The sequence below is a fragment of the Pleurodeles waltl genome, chromosome 10, assembly GCF_031143425.1.
Source record: "Pleurodeles waltl isolate 20211129_DDA chromosome 10, aPleWal1.hap1.20221129, whole genome shotgun sequence".
Taxonomy (NCBI): Eukaryota; Metazoa; Chordata; class Amphibia; order Caudata; family Salamandridae; genus Pleurodeles; species Pleurodeles waltl.
Genome location: NC_090449.1, coordinates 37,394,795 through 37,416,751, shown reverse-complemented (window position 1 = coordinate 37,416,751; position 21,957 = coordinate 37,394,795). Strand labels below are relative to the sequence as shown.

Sequence of the window (21,957 nt, the reverse complement as noted above, 5' to 3'; positions counted from 1 at the left end):
TATATATGTGTATGCATTACCACACATCTCCATGCCTACGTCATGATGCGGCAGGCACTAGCTTTTGTTTTAATTTGGCAGATGCTCATCTTGGAGCAGTGAGTTAAAACAAATACAAATGTTCGTCAAAGTGCGTTTTTAAAGGTAGAAGTAGGGCAGAACCAAGCAGCTGCTGTCAAGCCCCCACCCCAAACAACCCAAGAAAACAAAAAACAAGACTGGAAGAAAGTATGAATTGCGTGGGAAGGTGCTGGAGTAAACAGTGGGGTGTGGGGTGTGGGAGCATCAGTCAAGGACAGATTACTGGCTCTGTCTCATAGCAAGGGCCATATTGAAATGAATTCAGTGACTGATTATGGTAGGTGAGGGCAAGGTAATATTCATGGTAGGGTGGAGTTTAGTTTAGATCAGTGCTTTGTATGCGGACTAACGCAACTCTTATAACTGTAGAGAGAGGAGTGGGATTACCTTGGGTCGTCTTCAAAGATGTGCTGTGTTCCGTTGCCGTGGTGGACATCCCAGTCTAGAATCATAACCCTGTCATCATAAAGGAAAGGTGCAGTGAGCTTCATTTTACTGTTTTTCAATGTAGGATCTCCTATCCAGCACTTTCAAAGCCTAATATTTGACTAGCAGCACCTTAATCCCAACCACTTAATCCATCAACCAGCTCTGCAAATGCATACATCATGACTAGCATGTCGACACTGAATCCATTCCATGGCTTTTCCAGTACACAAACTATGACAGCATCCTTCAATCCAAAATAGAAACAAAGATAAGATATATCAATGCAACAAATATGACTGTCAGTCGCTCTGTATGCCAATACAGAAACCCACACTCCACTCAACCAATAGAACGGACGGTACTTGCAAAGTCACAATATTAAGAAACTGAAATCTAGGCGTAGTCCTGCCAATTGTACTTCATCTGAGACATCACTATCCTACATTACAATATTTTAGCCACACACTTATACACAAGCACACACACACATCACCTAAATGACCTTACTATTACGAACCTAGCGCTCTAACCTGTATGAATATACCACAAACACAATCCCTGAATCTACCAATTGAATGCATCCCTAATATTGATCTTTCCATACATTTTGACACTTATTGACCACACAAGTATCACAGCTGAAAATGAAACATATTTGGTCAGATACTCACTTGAGTTGTCGTCCAGCTATCCTCTGTGCATATCTTGCAGCCAGCGCCGCAGTATTGAAGAAGCAGAAACCACATGCATTGCCTCTCTCTGCATGGTGTCCTGGCGGTCGAACAATTGCCACTGCATTCTGCACCTGAACGAATGTGGAAGCAAATCCTGTGATTATGAGGTAAAAAAAAGCCAAGTAGTAGAACATTATTGGTAGTGTCTTACAGATTACCTACAATTAACATGCTCGACAGGCAAAGTGCCCCTCTTGCTACAAACAACTAAACTTACCTTGCCCGTCATCACAGCTTCTATGGCACTGAAGGAACAGCCTGCTGCAAGGCGGGCACAATCATAGGATTTTGGATTAATGAATATGGAATTGTACTCGCTGCCCAGACGGTGCAGGTCCCGAGGCTTCATATCAGCTGTGGATCGGATAGTCTGGATGTATTCTGAGCTACAGAAGAAGAAGAAGCATTTTGTAGTATTTCATTTGGATGGTCTATAATGTAGGTTATAAAAGGGCCTAGATTTTTGAAGAACCAAAACGTTTGTTTTGGTTTAAACTAAGGAATATGAATAGGAGGATGACATCACAAAATACATTTTAGTTTCCACTGATATGGCCTTGGGTAAGCAATGAGATTCGGGGTTTGGAAGGTGCAGAGCGAAAGCTAGACCCACCTGTGGCACATCATCAGTTCATCATCAGAGGCATGTCTAGCGGGCAACCTGCAGCAGCGCTCCACCAGTCGCAGCTCCATATGTCGCTCATAAATGCGCGAGATCCTCTGTGGCAGCTCAGGGTGATGGCTGCGAGGAAGAATGGCCAATCACAATAGAAAGTTTTTTTAAGTTAAGGCATCAACAAGAATTGAATACTTTATAAGGTATCAGCAAGCAGAGCATGGAGCTGGCAAATAAAAAGTTACACAACTGTAACAGCTTACATATCACAGCTGAAAGGGCTGATTTCTCATTTCAGAAAAGAAGATAACATGCCACTACAAAGTATGGAAAAGAGATCTAAATGAATCACTAAGGAGCCAGTAATTGCAGTTTAAATCTGTTCTGTGTCACCATTGACACTGGTTAAAATAGCAAAATCAAATAACACATTTCTCCTATCAATCTTATTAAAGAACGCAGTGACCTCATTACAAGCAAACCCTCTCGTCCACCTGCACAGGAGGTTTAATCTCTCACACACTAATTGCTATGGATGAAGGTATCCATGAGAGTCTTATGAAAAGAAAGGAGCACTCCAAGTCTGAAGTCTATAAAAGCCACTGTGTACAGCACAAACGACCTTAAGGTTTGGAAGACTTTGAAAAAAACACGATTAAGTTAGACGGAACCCAGATTTTCAAAAATAAATTGTGCTACCTACAATTGTTTTTCTTGTAAGGCACAGAAAATGAGACTTGCAAGTAAGAGGCTGAGCAAGGGTGAGGACGGAACGAGACATGCCAGTAGGAGGCTGAGCAAGACTGAAGACAGGACCTTGGTGTGGGAAACCTCCCCTACTGAGGGTTCCACTCGTAGGGCTATTCACCTTGCTCTAGCAATATCTTCACGTTATCAGACTAAAGAGTTTAAACCCAGTTTTATTAGCCTACGTGACTAACACTACAGTGCTTTACCTGGGCTGACATGGTACCAAAGGTTTATTTGTAAAATGGATTATGCAGCTACAGGTGACTATGCACTATCCCAAGCTACCCCTGGATTCCAAATGAAAGATGCATCAAACTTAAAAGAGTTCACTCAGACCTGTTGTGACCTACGTGGCTCATCCTCATCACACGTTTCTATAAAGAGTTTCATACCTGTAACAAGAGTTTACGTCTGACAGCACAGCTCTCATTGCAATCAAACTCTGCCTAATTCCTATGGATGCAGTATTCATGAGAATCCTAAGAAAGCAATGGGCCAGTGCAAAGGCTGACAGGAATTCCTTCCCTGTCACTGATAGGAGGCCCCCTCCCCACCAACAACTCCTCTGACGCCCCCACCTCCCCTCCATCCATGCATCCCATCCTTCCAATCCCCCCCCACACACACAGTCATTCACACAGGCATACACGCATGTGTCCATTAATTAATGCACACATCCGCACTTCATTCACACAGACATGCATTCACATATCCATACTTACATGCATTCGCATATATGCATACATGCACGCACACTACAGATCCATTTGCATTCACGTACACACTCATGCACACACCCCCTCACACACACAACCCCGTTCCCCACGTCAGAACCCCCCGTCAGAAACCCGAATTACCTGGATCCAGGGGGTCTTCCAGCAGGGAACAGGGCGCTTCTACCGCCAGCAGCGTCTGCCAGCTGAACACCACCAGGCCATATTATTTTTCATAATACGGCTGGCGGCGATCTACTGGCACAGCGCTGCTGGTGGTGGTAGCAGAGCCACCTTAACGCCATCCGCCAGCATGGCCACAGCCAGATTTAACCCTTCTTGAGGTGGAAATCTGGCTGTGGTCATTATTCGGCGGACAGCTGTTAGCTGCGGTGACGGTCTTTTGGCAGCCGTCGCCGCGGTGGTACTTACCGCCAATGTCGTAATGTAGGCCTAAGTCTTTTACTTCTGAGAAGGACTGGTATGCCCGTGTCTAGGCCTCAAGGGTTTTGAGACACTGATTGCTCAGGATTCAGTTTACAGACACAATGGACAACAACCCCCTATAGTAAGTGATGGCTATGAAGGGCTTAATCCAGAATTCCAGCATTGGACGTCACTGTGGACAAAATAATGGAGTCTCATGCTAATAAAGTAATACCAAAAGGAGAGACAAGTGCAGGAAAGACTAGTCCACTGTACGTCCTCCACAGTAAATACCTATATACACAGAGCACGGGGCTGAGAAAGAGCTTAAACAGGACAAAAAAGATGCGCCCTGTTTCTGCTAACCCTAGGACCAAACGCAGAATCCAGAGTTTCTGGATGGGGAAGCCTCACGGACATTATGTAGCATACTCGATGGGACTAATGTAGGTTAAAACGCAGATGCTGCTTCTTGAAGAATGTGTGACTATAGGAGGTTTCACCCTAAGCTGTAACCATGAAGTGATTTGACACACACAACTGGGCGCTTTCTGATTACCTGGTGAAGGTAGTAAACTCTTATCTCACCTACTAGGAGGGGTAGAATTTTAGGGTATCCTCCCTTTGGTAGAGCCGTGATTAATTGCTGTGACTACTTTTTAGGCAGTCCTAGCAGAGAAAGAGAAGAGTGATGAGTGGCAGAGACAGACATGAGGGAGAGGCAGAAAGTAGATGTAGAGGGCAAAATCCAGAGGTAAAGCTAAGAGTGCAGAGTGGTGTCGAGTAAAACCAGCTGAGGGTATAAACTAAGAGGTGGGGAGTAGAGTCAGAGTGGTAATGGGTAGAGGAAGATAAGAAGAGTTGGAGAGTGTGGTGAAGAAATGTGATCCGAGGAGGTGTGGGGTGCACTGGATAGAAGACAGAGTAAAGCAAGGTTAAGAAAGAGACAGAGTGATAGATGAGCTGTCTTCACCTTCTCTGTTAAACTGAATCAAATGCTCAGACATCCTTTGCTACCATACCTGTCCCAGGCGTTGGCATGTTCCATCATTCTATCATCATATACCAGTCCTGTCCTCTGTGGTGGGAGCACTCGCATGACTTCAGCCATGGTTGTGTCCAGGATAACATTTAGCTCTTGGGATGTGGGAAGGGCTTCTGGTTTCGACTCCTCTGACTCCTCCTCAGTCTGATCCACTTCACCTGCACAGAGAACAATGAGGTGGGGATGGTGGGTGGATAAGAAAGCAAGGAATACGTGACGCCTGACTATAAACACGTATGAACCCTCCCTTCGCCCTTTTTTCCTAGTTAGTGTCCTACTTCACTTCTGCCAGCATTCATTTTAAAGTTGCAGTATAAAGACAGCTTCTTAAACCTTCTTCAGAACTCAACAAACACTGTGCCTGTGACTTCAGTGTGTCCCTCAAGCGTGCCAAGTGTACTCAGTAACAACTTTGAATCCATGTACCAAATAAATTAAGAATATTTATTGCCAGGCTCTCGCAATGAATTACGCTATATGTTGGTGATCTAAAGAATGCACATATACTTCTGCAGTTTTGATTTATTAGTAAAAAATATTAGTCAGTGGTGGTCTCAAAGCACGGCTATTGTGCAAAGCAAGCATATCTGAAATGCAATACATGGTTTTCACAACATTTATCTCGTATGTTGTTTCATAAAATATATGCGCATATAGTGTAAATTCTAAGCACTTGCCACTATTAAAGGTCCTACACTGAAGTTATACGTAGTTATCGGGCAGGAACAAATTATCTTCTAAAAGTACATTTGGATGTCTAACACTGCACAATTCCTACACTGTCATAGCTTCCACACTATTTTTTTTCCACTCCCCTTCTAATAGTGTTGAAATCCAAATGCTTGCAGTGTGATCACTAACCGCCCTGTTCTCCAAGTAGAACGCTTCAAGCCCACATCACATGCAGACATTCTCTTCCCACAAAATGTCCCAAATTTGATCCAGCTTGGATGAAATTAGAAAAGTACAGGATCTCACCATAGTGACGCAGGCTTTTCCAGTACTTGTAATGCGCTGCAATGGCCTCTGAAATGGATGCCAAGGCACTGAGTGAAGGGAAAAGGTGGAAGGTAAAGAGATTGAGAGAGAAGGGGGAGGGTCAAACAAGTGAAAAGGATTATTCCACTTTTACTGAGGACATGTACTTAAGGTAGCAGAAAGAGGTAGGATTGCAATTTAGAAGTCCAGTGTTCAAATAAATACCAGCGTGTTACTCTCCTCAGTCTATGCCATCTTGTGCTCCTGAACCTCTATATCAGGCCTTCAATCCAACACACATTTTAATTAGGGGTCTGTATTAAGAGGGTTCACAACAGGACAAAATCAGAGGCAGTTTTAGCTACTACACAACTCAACACCCTGCACCCAAAGGATCACATTTACCACATTCTTTAATAGTTGAAAAGTTCAGAAGGAGCATTAACTGTACCCCTTCATTGCAGTCCTGGTCTCCCAAAAGATAAACACAGCATGAAGATGTCACTGACCAGTTTGGGTGCCATTCCAGGTGAAATCAGGCCTACCTCTCACCTTTGACATGGGATGACGGGCGAAGTAAGCCTGGGACAAGGGTCGCCCAGCAGAATCTTCAGGGCTGAGCATGACCCTTCCGCCAGCGACCGAAGGTTGTAACCACCCTGCAGAACGCAAGTGTGAAGTTAACGTGGGGGGAGAGGTGGCAGAGGGTGCGATGGGCACATCAAGGAGCAGAGATAGTAGACCTGAGGAGTACTTGATTAGCAGAGGTACCCTCCCATAAGACGCAAGGCTACAGATCCGTGCTGATGTGCAGAAAGCAACTAGTGTGAAGAGCTTAGCAGTGAGGGGAGGAAGGGTATGAGAGGAATGTAAAGTGAGGGTAAAGAAGGATATTGGCATGAAAAAAGAGAAAGTATATGAGGAAGCCGAAGGATTCGGAGACAAGAAAGTGCAAGGACAAGGGGTTATGTGGGGAAGAACAGGGAATGGAAAGGAGATGGAGCAGTTGGGAACGTTAAAAGGGGCAGAGAAGAAGAATGCTAATAGCTGGCTTTACCTCCAGAGCCAGGATGAGCTTTCCACCAGCCAGCGGCATCAGTAGGTGCGTAAGATGAGCAAAGCATGCCGGGGAGGCCAACATCTCACCCTAGGAGGAGAAAGAAAATCTGAGTGCTAAAAACCCCACATTGTACATTCACACATAAGGTGAATTGAGAAACGAAAGCCAGTTTTATAGCAGTTCAGAAGTACTTGTTCAGAGCTGACTATATTGCTAAAAGTTGTATTCTTTATAACAGGGCTGGGATACTGCGGTTTTGTTTTCATCTGAATTTAGCATTCATAACCACATTCTCCACCATTATCCATGAGCCTGGACTATTGCGCAGCTCTACAAAACCACCATAATACCTGTATTCATGTGTTAGTGGAGCCCAACAGACAAAAGATTCAGCAGAGGTACCCCATATGTGTCAGGATTAGATACTTTGCAAAGATCGTTTCGGCATCAACCGTCTCCATCAGTATCCAGGGACTCCTAATGTCCTACTGGAAAATAAGCAACTGAAACAGCTACAGAAGTGCCTCTAGTAATGGTTATGGGAATGACTAACGTCTCAGGGCATGCAGCTCGTGTTCCTCAACATTCCATCAGGAGACGTCTACCACTGTTACAATTGCATCTGAAGGAAGTGTGATGTCCTTTCTGTTCCCATGGTCCTTCCTGGTCTGTGATAAGATACTTCAGACCATGTAGAACATCTCTATCTCAAGTGTGTAAAATGATGAAAGGAAGCTCTTACCTTGGGATCGCCAATTACAGAGTCAAAACCAGCTGCAACAAGCACCAGATGAGGCTGAAACTAGAATGGGGAACGCATTAGGGATCTTGCATCAGAATTCACTATTAATGTACAAGGGAGTCTCAAGCATAGGTTGTTACAATGGAATACTTTACGAAAAGGTAAATAAATACACTATGTAAGACAGGTTATGATTTGCGTGTTGTTTTTCTTCTTCTTTTTGATAAACACCATGAAGTTATGCACAAAGGGCAACAGATTAATAAAGGGGACAAATTGTTTGTTCAAAGTAATACTATCTGTTGCTAATAAAGGTTTCATTTTAGACAGGTTTATCACTTAAATATATTTTCCCTTTTTATTATACTCTTAATGCTATCTGTATGCATGTTTAGGTTGAGCAGAGCACTGCTCTTCTGGACAAGTTGTAATCTATTCTGTGGGCTTTAACAACACCCATCTCATGCCTATCACTTTCATTCATTCCTGGGCCTGCCTTTTAAAAATCCCTTGATGTCATTGGTAAATGCTTTACGTTTGTCCTGCCTTGAGGCTGTTTTGTTACTGCCTTGAAGACTGACCCTGTTACTTTGATGACAGCACAATCGGGCATGTACCTTAGTGTGGTGCACGATTTTCTCTTTTGCCTCGCCGCTTCGCGCTTATGGCGGTATGTTATTTCTTCCTTGTTTTTGGGCATCTTTCAGTTTCATTGCGATGTCTGCCGGGTCTTTTTTTAATTATTTTTGTTTTTCAGTTTTATATGGCGGGAACTCTATACAAAGGTATTGGAGCGATTTTATGCTTTTTGAAATTTTATATAGTGCAAGCTCGATACAAAGGTGTTACAGTGCTTTACACAAGCACCAGTTACATTACAGAAGAACACAATCATTTTTGGTAGTAAGGGGATATTAAGGGCCTGATTCTAACTTTGGAGGACGGTGTTAAACCGTCCCAAAAGTGGCGGATATACCACCTACCGTATTACGAGTCCATTATATCCTATGGAACTCGTAATACGGTAGGTGGTATATCCGCCACTTTTGGGACGGTTTAACACCGTCCTCCAAAGTTAGAATCAGGCCCTAAGTGACTTGCCCAGAATCGCAGGATGTTGAGCCGGTGCAGAGACTGGAAAGTGTTCCCCAGCTCGAAAGTCGCCAGCTCCGCCCTTACGCCACATCCTCTCCCCTAGAATTCTTTGTCTGGTGCGTGTTGGGGCAGTCTGGCAGTAACTCCTTTTTATGGGCGAGCACAATGTGCTCCGTTCATCAGTAATCTCTCTTTTGGCTTGAAACCACGCCCATGCCACATCAGTCACTTACATTGGTTCGTGTGCTTGCCTTTTAAAATCTGCTTGCTTTCATTTGTGAAAGGCATGCATACGTCCTGCCTTTTCCGGTGTTTAGCTCACCTACACAGCACCAGTAAAGTACCAAAAACATACGAGGCTCGATGTTTTCAGCCTGGAGTCCGGACTACTTTATCTGTTTATTTTCCACTCAGCGCAGTTGCGCTGCGTTTTTTTTTGCTTTACAACACAAATAGATCTAACTCGAACAAATGCGAGTCCTGCCGCACTGAAAATGCTTGTTTATATAGTGCTTGGTAATACAGGTTCTGGTATTTCACAGAGCTGCAAAGCAGGTGTCTTTCATAACAAAATCACTATAATTCATTTGCATCGACCTTGCAGAGATGGAGAGCTGCAAAAAGCTGTCAGGATTGTAATCTGTGACATTCTAGTTCTGTCAAAACCTCTGCAGTGGGTGCATTAACCAAATGACTTGAGTAGTGCTTAACACTAGGCGACAGCATGTGCTCTTGTAAACCTCCGGAGGGTCACTAACCAAGCACATAAGTTAGTTCTAGGAAAAAAGATAGCGAAAGGTGTCTCCAAAATGGTGGACAAGGAGTTGTGACTCCAGACCCAAGCACCTCACAGTCTCAAGCATGACAGCAAAAAACATCTTGCCTTTGGATGTAAATTGGGCCTCTTTAAATATAGTTCAGTTAGTGGAGGCAGACATTTTCCTAATCCTGTAGCCCAAAGAAGCTAACACAAGTATGCCACCGTGGGAGGAGCATCTTATCATAGGGAACAAAAGTGGAGCAAGCTGCATCACTTCCTCCTCTCAGAATTCACTGGTGTCACAGCTACTGTGACCTCGCAGATGCCACTTCTGGAAGCGCTGTCTAACGAAGTGCTTGAATAGCACTGCTTCCTGTTTGAAAAGGCCCCCACCTCGAAAAAACCCTGCACTTGCTGTCACAGGCGCAGAGCGCTTCCCAATCACCCTCAGGACTCCTGAATATAGTGATTCAAGCACAGTCTGTCACAGTCCAGTAATGTTTAACCTGCTCTCCTCTCTTCCAACTCCAGGCTTCATGTAACCACTCCACTAAGTTCACATGCTTCATTTGATTTAAACTCTATGCATTATTTCGGATTGCCGTGGTTACCAAGTACATGGAAAAGCAACATCAAGAAAATATCTTTATGACCCTATCAAGTGGCCCTTTACTCACACGTGTGTTTGATTATTCGGGTACACATACCAAGGACTACATCTCAAAGTCAATCCTGGAAAGTAACTGTAAAGACTCTATGGGTAGGAGATGTTCTAAACAGGAGAATTGTTGTTTCACAAACTGTGGCCTCGAGGACCAGCCACTGCTTGTACTTATGTAACATATGTGTCGTGACGTAAGCCTTTTTTTGTATAAGACAACAAAGAAAGACTACAAATAGACGTTATGACGAGTCCAGATTTATCATTGGCACCACACTGATAGGTTATTATAATATGGATCGCACAGGGCCACAGTGGACAGACTCTAGACATCTGAAATGGTGAACATCAAGTGGGTTTTTCATATAATTGCCTCACACATTTTGTTCACATTACAAATATTTGAAATCCCTGTATTTAAGTGAAGGTAGCCTGAATATGGGCTAAAGCAGTCCACAGGCCTAATGTGTCCTCGTCAAAGATCTGTTTGGCAGCAAGGATTAAATGTTTGATTCCCAGATGGGCTAGTTTGGCCTTTCATCATCCAGGGTGATACCACCTGAGCCTCTGAATGTATATCACAGTTCGGGCTGGACTCTTCCCATGGGGAAGAGGGTCAAGACTGATTTGCATATGGCTGGGTCCAAACTGGGGTGGCATGGTGAGCAAAAGAACGATGGATTAAACCCAGATATGTGACTGGGGGTGAGTTTTTGAAAAGTTTCACAGTCCATCCATCATCCTTTTGTGTTGTTAAAGTTGCCCTAAGTGGGAAGGGTATGCCCAGATGTGGGTCCCTTGCTCACTGTGCCACTGGATTCAAAATAGCCTAGCTGATGGAGGGTGATACCCTGAAACCGGTCCCAGGATGCTCGTTTCCGGTCCAGGGAGGACCTGGCCTGGAAGTTTGGGCTGGACTGTTTACATTTGGAACAGGGTCAAGACTGATTTGCACATGGCTGGGTCCAAACTGGGGTGGTATGGTGAGAAAACGAACGATGCATTAAACCCAGATCTGTGACGAGGGGTGACTGTTTGAAAAGTTTCAACACTCCGTCCATCATCCTTTTGTGCTGATATATCACACCATCACTGCATGGAAGAGACCGGCTGTCACTGAACTAATACAATGAACCCAGACCACCTCTATCCCAGTTACTGAGAACTTTCAGAGCCCAGCTTCAGATAACGTCAAAGAGAAGGCAAAAGTGTGCAAATCAAACGCTGGGAAGATGATATAAATGTTTTATCTTGTGTCTGTCTTTTGGTCCTTTCCTTGTACTGGAGTCATGTCTTGTCACGGTTTTGTATGTGATGCCATGTGGTTTCTCAGGATTTTGTATGTCCGCTGGAAAAAGGAGAAGCTACTCAGGGAATGAGGTGATAAAATCATGCAGCTGGTGGGTTAATGCCACATACATGACTGATCACCTATCTTCTGTACTGATTTACATGGTGATAAATTCTTCAACATGTGTATTTGCCTGCCTCATGTGCTGTGCATCTGTGTCTTCTCTATCTATTATCTTCTTTAACTATTATCAGGTCCAATGGAATTATGCAGCACATGGTGGGCAAAAGTATGTGGCAGAGGTTCCTGAATTATGTGTCTAGAAATTACAAATTATGCTGCTTAATGCAGCACATTCAGTGGCAACATAATTTTGCTGTTTTGTCATTTAGCACACATTAATAACGTTTGAGCAAGGATTTTTCCTTATTAGTACCAGTTTAACGCATGACCACAAGAGCCAGCAACTAAAAAGTGATCAGATGACCTCTGCAAAGGATCTGCCTCTCTGCAGAATATGCCAGAGTCACAGAACTGCATCATTCCAGCGGCCCTTCCTCTTACTAACAAACACCAAGAGGAGACACTCTGGTGCTTAAAGTGGGCTACATAAATGATTGTTATAATTTTATTATTTTTATTGCCTTAGTTGTGTGATGGGGGGTTATAAAGAAGAATGCATCTTTACAACTGCACTACGTATACATGATGCGGTCTAGGTTTCCAACACAGGAGCTAAACCTTTCTCTAACGTAATACATGATTCATATTTATGACTTGTGACGCACTGAGAATTTGTGGCTGGCACAACATCTATGTATGCTTCATAGACTTAGACACATTAGTTCTCAGCATCACCACAACACTGATCTGTTTCAAAGCAGCGGTTCACAGCATGTTCAACACACACAAATATTCCTGTCATGTGAACAGACTATTTCTGGACATCATCTTTCACTTTAAGAGAGGTCAGTGCTGAGTCACTGCCTGAGAGGGACATGACTAGCTTAGCCTATTCTCACTGTGAGTTCTACGACTACACACCATTAAGTATACTAAGGCTGTATGATAAATGTTTGTTGCATTTGGGGATGCAAAAGTTCCCCTTCAGAGGGTATGTGGTCTAACCAAGCCCTATGGTGTAAGGAAGGTGCCTTATGGAGTCACCTAGTGGTTAGGTGAAATTATTGCCAATTTACCTTAAAAACCTATATGGGGACTGCACCATTGGTACAGCTCTGTTTCGCTCGAAGAGCTGAAAATTGCACAGCTTCCTGGCCCAGCTGTTCCAACAGAATGTCCATTGAATGGCTGGGCCAAATTAATTCCCATGTGGTTAGCCCCAGCCTGACATGGCACAGACAAGCTAAAAACGATGGAGCCGAATGTGACTCACCATTTCTCAGAATATTGTGTTTGATATTACAATTCACACAGAGCTGCTTGCCAGCTGGAAAAGGTCTGTGTGATTTCTCATGTACGGCTGTGCTACACAACCAAAGTGTGCCAAATCTGGAAATGGGACCAAGCATTAGCATGATATAAAGAAACAAGCACAGAGATTCGTAGAGTGTAAACTTGTCACCCCAGGGGTCTCCAGGTGCTAGGGGGAGTCTGCAAGCCTTGGCCGACTGGTGATGGAGGTGATAAAACACTGTCTTGAGCTGTCTTATGAAGTCTTTCAGAGCAGGTGAAAGGAGAGGTCTTTCCAGGACTTGGCAGCAAGTTGGGAAAAGGAGCGGCCACAGAGGCGTCCCAACGGATGAGGAGGACAAAGCCCAGGGCGAGGTTGGCGGATCGGAGTTCCCAGGTGGGGGCGGTATAACACAAGGCACCACCAACCACTGCAGTATTCAGTGCCACAACAGTGACGTAGATAGTGGCCACACTTGGCTGGATCAATGTCCACATCCTGATATGCAGGTTTATTTTGAATGCAAACCTTTTCCCAGGACCTAATTGGGCCTCATGAGATTTACCTGTCAAATGATTTCCTGGGAAGCAGGAAGTTGGGCTTAGGTGTCCCACTGCACTCATTGGCTGATTTATAGTCATTTGCATGTATAGGTTCAACTTACTTAAGTAAATGACTTGATGTACAAAAGTGGAATATGAAGTTGAGCTTATAACGTAATTTTTACACACAATATAACACCTATATTATGTAACATTAGGTTGGAGTAATTCTGCTCTCATGGGTCTGGAGTGTGCATTCCACGGCGGAGATGCCATAGAGAATGTGTCCACACCGATAAATGTATGAATTGGAAACTACTCACAAAAATTCTCAGCCTGCAAAAGTTTAGAGACATACTGTTGTTACAGACAGGAGTAAATAATTTCTCAGTAACAAAATTTGTGGAGGCGTAAGAGATGTGGCTTCTCCAACGGGAAAAACATTTTCCCGGTGGAAAATGAAGGAAAAAGATAGAAAAGGTAAATGTCTTAGTAACCATTTTTTTCTCATATGAAATTGTTTTTCATGAGCAGTTATGTATGTGTAACTGTTTATGATTGTGAGTAGAAAAGTTGTGATTATTGCAGGCTCCCAGGATTACTTCTGGAATTCTTCGAGAATTCCAAAATCAGAATCGAAAATCTCCCTCTTAATGCAGGAGTAAACTTAAGACTGTATTTTTTCTTAGTGAATGTGGCCTCTTGTGTCTGAAAAAACCCCACAGAAGCATAGAACATAACTGAAGGAGCCATGGCTCCAGGCCACGTCCCAATGCCCCCTCCTCCCTGTAAATACTTATGTTACTGTTTCGCTTCTGTAATTCTTACTTGCCATTTAAAATAAAGCCGGTGATTTGTGGTCAGACAGTCTTTGTTTGCTTCTGTACACAGAAGTTTGGCCTAATTTGCTAGCTGCATGTCTTTGTATACTGTAACAGTCATCTGCAGCTCGTGCTGCAAGGCATGGCTGCTTCCTAGCATCTTCGGTCTGGGTAACTTTTCACTTTATAATTTGTCTGGGGCTAAAGTACTTTGTTTTCAAATATTTTGAACACTGGATTTTTCTACTTGCTGGAAATACTTGCTTTGGGCCTCTGTCTTCTCACTCACAGAGGAGAGACATCGGTGACCTCACAAGCTGATAGTGAGTGGCCTGTTTATAGAACACGAGGTGACACAATATGCTATATACATATTATTACATTATTATAGGTATAAGTTGAGGTGATTAGAACACTTTATTGCATGTCATTATAGAACACTCGTGTCCACTGAAGGATTGGGCAGGCAGGGTCCATGCCAGGCTTTGAGGGTAACCACTGTGTAAATAAGTTACATACAAATTATTTTTACATAATTTATCTTATGTGGGTATCAAGAAACTCTTACATGGTTCTAGACCTACCTGGGATTCCCAAGAAAAACATACATTTAACTCCATTTCATAGCCTGACAAAATGCCAATGAACTAGCCCTGTAGGAGCCTCACTGGGCACCTCTGGTCTAGGCATAAAAACACTATTGTCCAAACCCAATCTGCTGTACTCTGAATGGTTCAGATGGCAAGGCCAAGACTTCAAATTTTGAGTAGCCGCCCCAACAGAGATAATTCTCACTTCAAAACCAGTAGTCAGGGCACAAATGTATGCACCAAAAACGCACTGCCAAGGCCCAGGAGATTCAGGTACACGTATCTGTTCTACAGAGCACAGTTTCTGAGCCGAGGACTGTCATGAGACTATTAACCCAAGGCAGTGCTTTAAATGAATACAGAGTGCCAGCCCTTCTGTATTTCCATTTAAAACACTGACCCAAGATCACATCTCTGGAACCTATCCTGTCGGCCCATCTATCACTGAGCTCTGTTTCACCAAACTGCACACATTTGAAGAGTCCTGTTCAGTTAAACTGCCTCTTCTGTTATTCTCTTTGTATCCAGTAAAAGTTTTTAAAAGTTGGCTGGTATTGCCAATGTGGAGGAATACTTCCTTTAAAAAGTTTCACACAGAAATATATGGCGGCCCCTGTTTCTTTCCTCCTAACTCTTGACTCCCTCATTCTCTGGGTTAAATGCAACCAGTTGTCTCTGTGGCTTGTTTGGTTCTATAAAACTTTAGGTAAACACATCTGCATCTGTAGGGTATCACAGCCAGTCTGTAAGAACACTCCCAAGAAGTCAACCTTGTTGTGTCCTCTCTCCAGCAGCGGCAGGCCTGGGAGGGTTGCTGTAGCACCTGGCATACATCCACTACACTCCAAACCAAAATACATAGGTAAAATACATTGTCATTTACGATGACAATAGCTCTAATTTTCACAAATGTGAGATCTATTTCATTGCAAATGCTTGTTTTAAGGATGTCTTCTATTATGTGAACTGCCTACAACCACTTAAACACCAATGTCAGACAGAAGCAAAACCAAATTTACAACTTCAAATGCACCATCATTGCACTACATTTTATTTAATATCACTTTTTTAATGAGGGCATAATTTTAATTAACATTTGTGCACTTTTAAAACCACTGACCAAAGACCTCTTCAGAAATATAAAGCTGAGAAACTCCCCTATCCACCCATACAAACATCATGTTCTTTTCATTTGGAAGTCGAAGATTGAGTGATACTGTATTTTCAACCAGTCCAGAAAATGACTACATGGGGCCCTTGAAAATAACCACTGGCTTGGATATTTCTGTGACTTCACTGTTATAAGTTGGCACCTACTGTTGCTGAAACTCCGGAGTGCAAAAGAAATAAAATATGTAGCGCACCCTATTACAAGGCCTCGCAGGATTTCAGGATGGCAAGCCTAATTCTGCAGGGTTGTGTTGGAGGGCTGTCCAGTGAGGTACTGCGGCTTAAGGTGAGAAGCAGAAGAGCAATCAACAATGTTTGAGCACTTGCCTGCACTATGAGAAAACTCATACTGAGTCTGCATCAAATTTTCTATGATTCAGTAACACAATGAGGATCTGTATGAGCAGAGCAGGCACAACTTTGTGCCTCTACCAGGGACAACACATCTTTTCTATAAGGCGTATGGTCCCAGTAAGCCCCATAATAATGTAGCACAACTCCACAGCTTCTATCATCACCCTTCAGCACATGGTGCACTGTAATATTTGTAGATGAAGGCAGTGGCCAGAAGTATAGCTCCTATGTCATGCTGCCCTGGATTTTTTTGTCATGAGGGCTACAGCCTGAACTTTCAGAATGACTGCTTCACTCTTCACTGAGTGTACTGTAAACTGCCCAGCATTCACCCAAGCAAGTCAACAGTCATTAATTATTAGTCTTTTTCAGGAGATCTTCATCAATAGTCAGAAGCACTAAATAGAACAGCACACCCACCCTATAAACTGAGCAGACAAGAATACAAAAAACACAGTGTCGACAATCACCCAGAAAGATTCCTCAAAGAACCTTGTCTCACTACAGTATCCAATATTGGGGTTTCATTCATTTAGATAGTACTATGTCAAGGAGATCATGGTCATCTATTTAATCTTGATTAGTACTCAAGCAACACCCAACACCCAACAGGTTGTCTTAGCAATCCCTCCCTATCTGATAAAGAGGGTGACTACTTTAACCTCCAATGAGGGTGTAAGGCACTCACCTCTCAAGTGATCTATTACCACTTTGTACCTGTCCTTGTGCAAGTCTAATTGGACATAGGCATTGCTTTGAGTGAGACAGTCCAGTCCCCAGAGCAAGAATCAGCAACATTATCAGAAAGGAACAAACGGCTGCTCTCAAGGCCCTGCTTTAATACTCTGCATTACCAACATTCTTTTCCCAGTTACTTAACTTTTAGGTGTAATTACACTATTTTTCAATGGAATTTTAATGTCTCGTCTAGTGCAGAAAAACGCTACATAAAGAAATTATAAAATAAATGGAATTTAAAATTTCCAATGTCCACTGCAGAAACCTAAACTGGTGTAATGTTGTTTAATTGAACAAGATTGAGGGAGGACACGGAGATAAGGAAACATTATTTACCAGTAATCCTGAGTCTCTTCCAGAGGAATCCTCACCATAGTCATAAGCAATTCTCCTAACTACAACAAAAAAATTAATACCTAAAATAACCTTAAATAGTGAATGTCAGTAACTATCACTTGTAACCAAGAAGGCAAAGTGTTGTCATCATTGATGTCCTTTCAGATGTCACTTCAGATGCTATTAATGGTGTTTTCAATGGTGTTTTCAAAGATGTTACAGATCATATTATGAGTGATGTAATGTAAGGTAATAAGTAGTGCATGGTGAGAGAGTGAATTATAGTTAATTAATGTAACTATAACTTGTGAATTTCAGTGCTTCTTTAAGTTTGAAATGTTTTGTTTAGCCTGGCATTTTCACCTATCTATAACGTTAATTTAATTTTGGGCTTCTCAGTGACTCTCTGAGATTGTTTTCAATGCAAATTGAAATATTAATAATGCAGCCCTGAACCCAAGCCCCTGTGGGCGGACACCAACTGAGGCACACAGCCTCTGGCAGTGTAAGGCGTGCGTTAGCAGGAGCCCCAATCCCCCAGTACGTGGCCCACCCACCACAGACCACCTCTTCCTTTGAGCCAGTGCGGACCCTGTGCTCCTATGTGACATTTGAAATCTGTTCCTGGGTGTGGTTGTGTTGCCTCTGGAACTCCCCTACAAGCTCCAGGGGGATCAGAGTATGCCCACCCTTCCCACTTATACTTTTATCCCCCGGCATTTTCATCACATGGCGGCCGAGTTCCTTGGTCTCAAAATGGAGAACAATCGGAGCATGAACTTCCATTGGAGTGATACCACCAACATGAAAAGAGGCCTCACTCTGCCAATCAGATTGCTGTATTATTCAAAGTTGCATGTTCGCTGGACTCCAGCGAGAGTTCTTTAGAACCAAATGTCCAGATATATATAAATTGTGAATCTTCACTTCTCAAAAACTACTGAACAGATTTACACCACATGTTTTGGGTATAAATATAGCTTTCTGCCATTTTTGGTGTAATTTCGTTCAGCCGTTTGGGCTGCAACATTGTTCAAAAGTCCCTATGGAAACTGCATGGCCAAACTGCATTTTGGGATCCCCTTTTTTTTCAGTCCCCACTTGACAGATCACCCCGAAACATTCAAGGAAGGAGACCAGGTGGACAAACCTTTTTTGGAAAGTTTCTTGAAGATTCGTCAATATGCCTTCCTCTCCACCCCTTGTGCCCTGTCATATCTGGATAGGAGAGCAATTGAACTGGATATCCCCCAATGAGTGGCTGCTCCAACGGCAACATTCTTGCCAGCTGTAAGCTACCTTCTTCCTCTCCTTACCTCAAGGAGAAGCAACGCCATTGGCTTGGGCAGAGGCATACTTGTGGGCAGCGTGGATTACCAAGAAATTTGGCAGGACCTGGCCTCTAATGTACAAAGGGTCAATGACAAGGGCTTGAACTTTCTTTCTACCCTAATGGAACTACTCTGTCTGCGACGGTTTCTCAGTAGCAGATGCTAACATACCCTTTAGCATACAGAGGAAATGTGCTGAGCTCTCAGATTTAGGCACAGTTTCAGTAAGAAAGTTCTCCTCCTCTTGAATGATGTGCATATCCATCTAATGGCATGACACCGCTTGATGTCTGATCTCATGGTATACTCCAGTACCATCACAGGGAGAAGCCCTGACTGTATAGTTGTCTCAGTCTTTTTGGTACAGGTTCAGAGGAAGAAGGTATAGCAAAAGGAAAGCCTCTCCTTTTAAGAGATAGACTCTGAAGTTGGTGGAGCGGACATAGGTGGTTTGGCAGAGATGTTGCCCATGACGGTGAATGAAGAGGCAATGTTATATAACGTCCAAATCCTGCTGCAGTCTTTCGAAGGATAAAGCCTTGGTGTCCTCTTCGATGGGCATCACAGTCCCTCCTTTGTCTTGAGAACACTAGATGGTTTTGAACTGACAAAGGCTTGAGACCTAGTGATGATTTTGGTGCCAAAAGCGTGGGTGTCGAGGAGGGTTTTGGAGCCGAAAAAAGATTTGACATTGAAGTTGGGTTGTAGGCACCGATGAAGGTGTCAGAGTTGACTTTGGAGGTCATGGCCCTTGGCTGGGAGCTTGATAAGACTCTGGGGTCTTTTGCTGGTGACAACCAGAGACCAAAGGTGACGTGGACATGATCATGCTGGTCTGGCCTTGACTGCCGTGCTCAGAGCTGAATACTTGACTCCCTCAGGAGCGGTGCTCTGCCCTGATGACGGTTATGTGTCTTGGATTTTGTGTGAGTCCTGGCATACTCATGACTCTATGCATCTTCTTCATCTGGGCCCATTCTTCAGAGCCGTCTCAATGTCCTCTCACTGTTTGCCTTTGGATTTACTCGAAGACATAGGCTCTGAACTTAGTGACAACTGCCCCAGTGGAAGCCCCAACCAGCTGACTTCATCCTGTAGTCGGGCACAGAGGTGATATTCTTCCCTAAAGATATATTGTGTGCCGGAGGGGTCTTGGCACCAAATGGTGCAGTGTGCTCAGATGCATTCCCTCCAGTTCTGTTGCATCTTTTTGGAGTAGAAGGCAAGGCACAAGAAGGAGGTAGAGTCATCATGGTCAGAGGACAGGCGGAGGTTAAGCACTTTGTGATGGCCCATCCACAGAAAACTGGCATGGCATAGAGGGCAATATTGGAACAGTGTGTGTTCCAGCAAACGGGCCTTCATTCTCAGGCAACAATCAGTCAATTAAGTATTTGTAAAGCGCACCCGGGGGGTCTCAAGGCGCTGATGGTGGAGGGGTGGTGCAGGTCAGTCGAAGAGCCAGGTCAGGAGGTCCTGAACTGAGCCAGTGACGGAGACTGCCTGAGGTGAAGCAGCAGGGTGTTCTAGGTCTGAGCAGAAAGGCAGAAGAAGGATCTTCCTCCAGCTGTGTTGTTCCGAATCCTAGGGATGGTGGAGAGTGCCAGTTGAGCAGAGCAGACTAGCCTGGGGGGAAGTGCGTAGAAGACGCGGTGGTTGAGGTAGGCATGTCCGATGTTGTGAAGGGCCTTGTGAGCGTTTGTTAGGGGTTTGAAAGTGATGCGTTTATTGATGGGGAGCTAGTGTAGGCCTCTCAGGGGGGCAGAGATGTCGCTGTGGCAGGGGAGGTACAGGAGGAGTTTAGCCACGGCGTTCTGTATTCTCTGGAGTTTTGTTGGAGTTTCTTGTTGATGCTGGCACAGAATTCATTGCCATAGTTGAGTTTGTTGCTGACGAGTGCATAGGTGACTGTTCTTCCTACATCGATAGGGATCCACTTGAAAATCTTCTGGAGCAGGCGGAGGTCGTGGAAGTATGAGGATGAGACGGCGTTGACTTGGCGGGCCATAGATAGCAAGTAGTCGAGAATGATGCTGAGGTTGCGTGCGTGGTTGGTGGAAGATAGGGCAGTTCCGATGGCAGAAGCCCACCAGGAGTCATCCCAGGAGATGGGGCCTAGAATGAGGATCTATACCTTATTCGAGTTGAGCTTGAGGCAGCTGTCTTTCATTCAGTCAGCGGCTGCCTTCATTCTGTTATGAAAGTTGCTTTTGGCTGTCGATGGTTCATCGGTGAAGGAGAGAATTAACTGCGTGTCATTGGCGTATGAGACTGTTGAGCCTGTGGTGTCTGACAATCTGGGAGAGCGGGGTCATGTAGACATTGAAGACGGTGGGGCTCAAAGAGGAGCTCTGGGGTACTCCGCAGCTGGTTTATGTCGGTTTCAAGGTGAAAAGTAGGAGCCTGACTCTGGGTTTGGCCGGCGAGGAAGGAGCGGATCCAGTCCAGGACTTTGCCGTGGATGTGGGTGTTGTGTAGTCTGGTGCACAAGGTGGTGTGGGAGACAGTGCTGAAAGTGGTTGAGTGTTCAAAGAGGATGAGGCCAGCTGTTTCACCGCAAGAGGGGCTATGAATGCTGAAGCCTTTTCTTTAGAACACTTAGAAGATATTCTTAATGCAGTGGGCTGGTCTTCGGATTCTACATTTAAGAGGTTTTACTTTAAATCAGTCCAAAACCTGGTATCGCTCGTAATGGAAATGTTTTAAACCAGCCTAATCCTCGCCTCCAGACCTGACATGGAATGAAAAATTATCTATCCATCTTAACAGAAAGTTTTAATTCTATTAAGGACACGGAGGCGAGGATTAGCCCACCCTTAAGATCTATTTTTCTACCCATCAAACGTAAGGGGGTTATAAAATTATGTTACTTAAGTAATAGGATACAATTTACATGTAAGTACTGGATTGCTTGAATGTTCAATTGCACCTTGCTGTAATAGGACTGTAACAATCGTCTTTATTTGCTTCTGAATTATGCCTCATTTTATCTGAATGCATACTTTTTGGGGGACGGAAATGTAAGCTGGTGTAGTTTTCTTCTCACGGATTGACTCCAAACAACTAGATGAAACCTCAAAATCATCGGCTGTGGTTGTAAGAAGAAAGAGGGAGAAAAACACCCGCAGAGAGTCTTTAAGGGTAGAGCTGATTGCGGACTGGACACACTGTTTCTTCTGGTTTTTCCTATGGTTCATGGGAAATGAAGTCTTTGTTTTCTGCTTGGATAATGTTAATGGCTGTCGGTATAAATAAAGTGAAGAAAGAGTGTGTCCTTAAT

General features: G+C 43.9%; 1 protein-coding gene across 2 annotated transcripts in view; it reads right to left on the bottom strand.

Moving 5' to 3' along the window:
* Window positions 1-21,957, bottom strand: part of HDAC6 (histone deacetylase 6) — a 222,430-nt gene that overhangs the window by 100,583 nt on the left and 99,890 nt on the right. For both annotated transcript variants that reach the window (XM_069209604.1, XM_069209603.1), the window contains exons 13-21: window positions 7,575-7,634; window positions 6,830-6,919; window positions 6,325-6,431; window positions 5,773-5,840; window positions 4,772-4,952; window positions 1,858-1,986; window positions 1,462-1,630; window positions 1,182-1,315; window positions 469-537 (exon numbers count right to left, since the gene is read on the bottom strand). In XM_069209604.1, coding sequence (XP_069065705.1) covers window positions 469-537; window positions 1,182-1,315; window positions 1,462-1,630; window positions 1,858-1,986; window positions 4,772-4,952; window positions 5,773-5,840; window positions 6,325-6,431; window positions 6,830-6,919; window positions 7,575-7,634 — 1,007 coding nt within the window. The remainder of the gene's footprint in view (window positions 1-468; window positions 538-1,181; window positions 1,316-1,461; window positions 1,631-1,857; window positions 1,987-4,771; window positions 4,953-5,772; window positions 5,841-6,324; window positions 6,432-6,829; window positions 6,920-7,574; window positions 7,635-21,957) is intronic.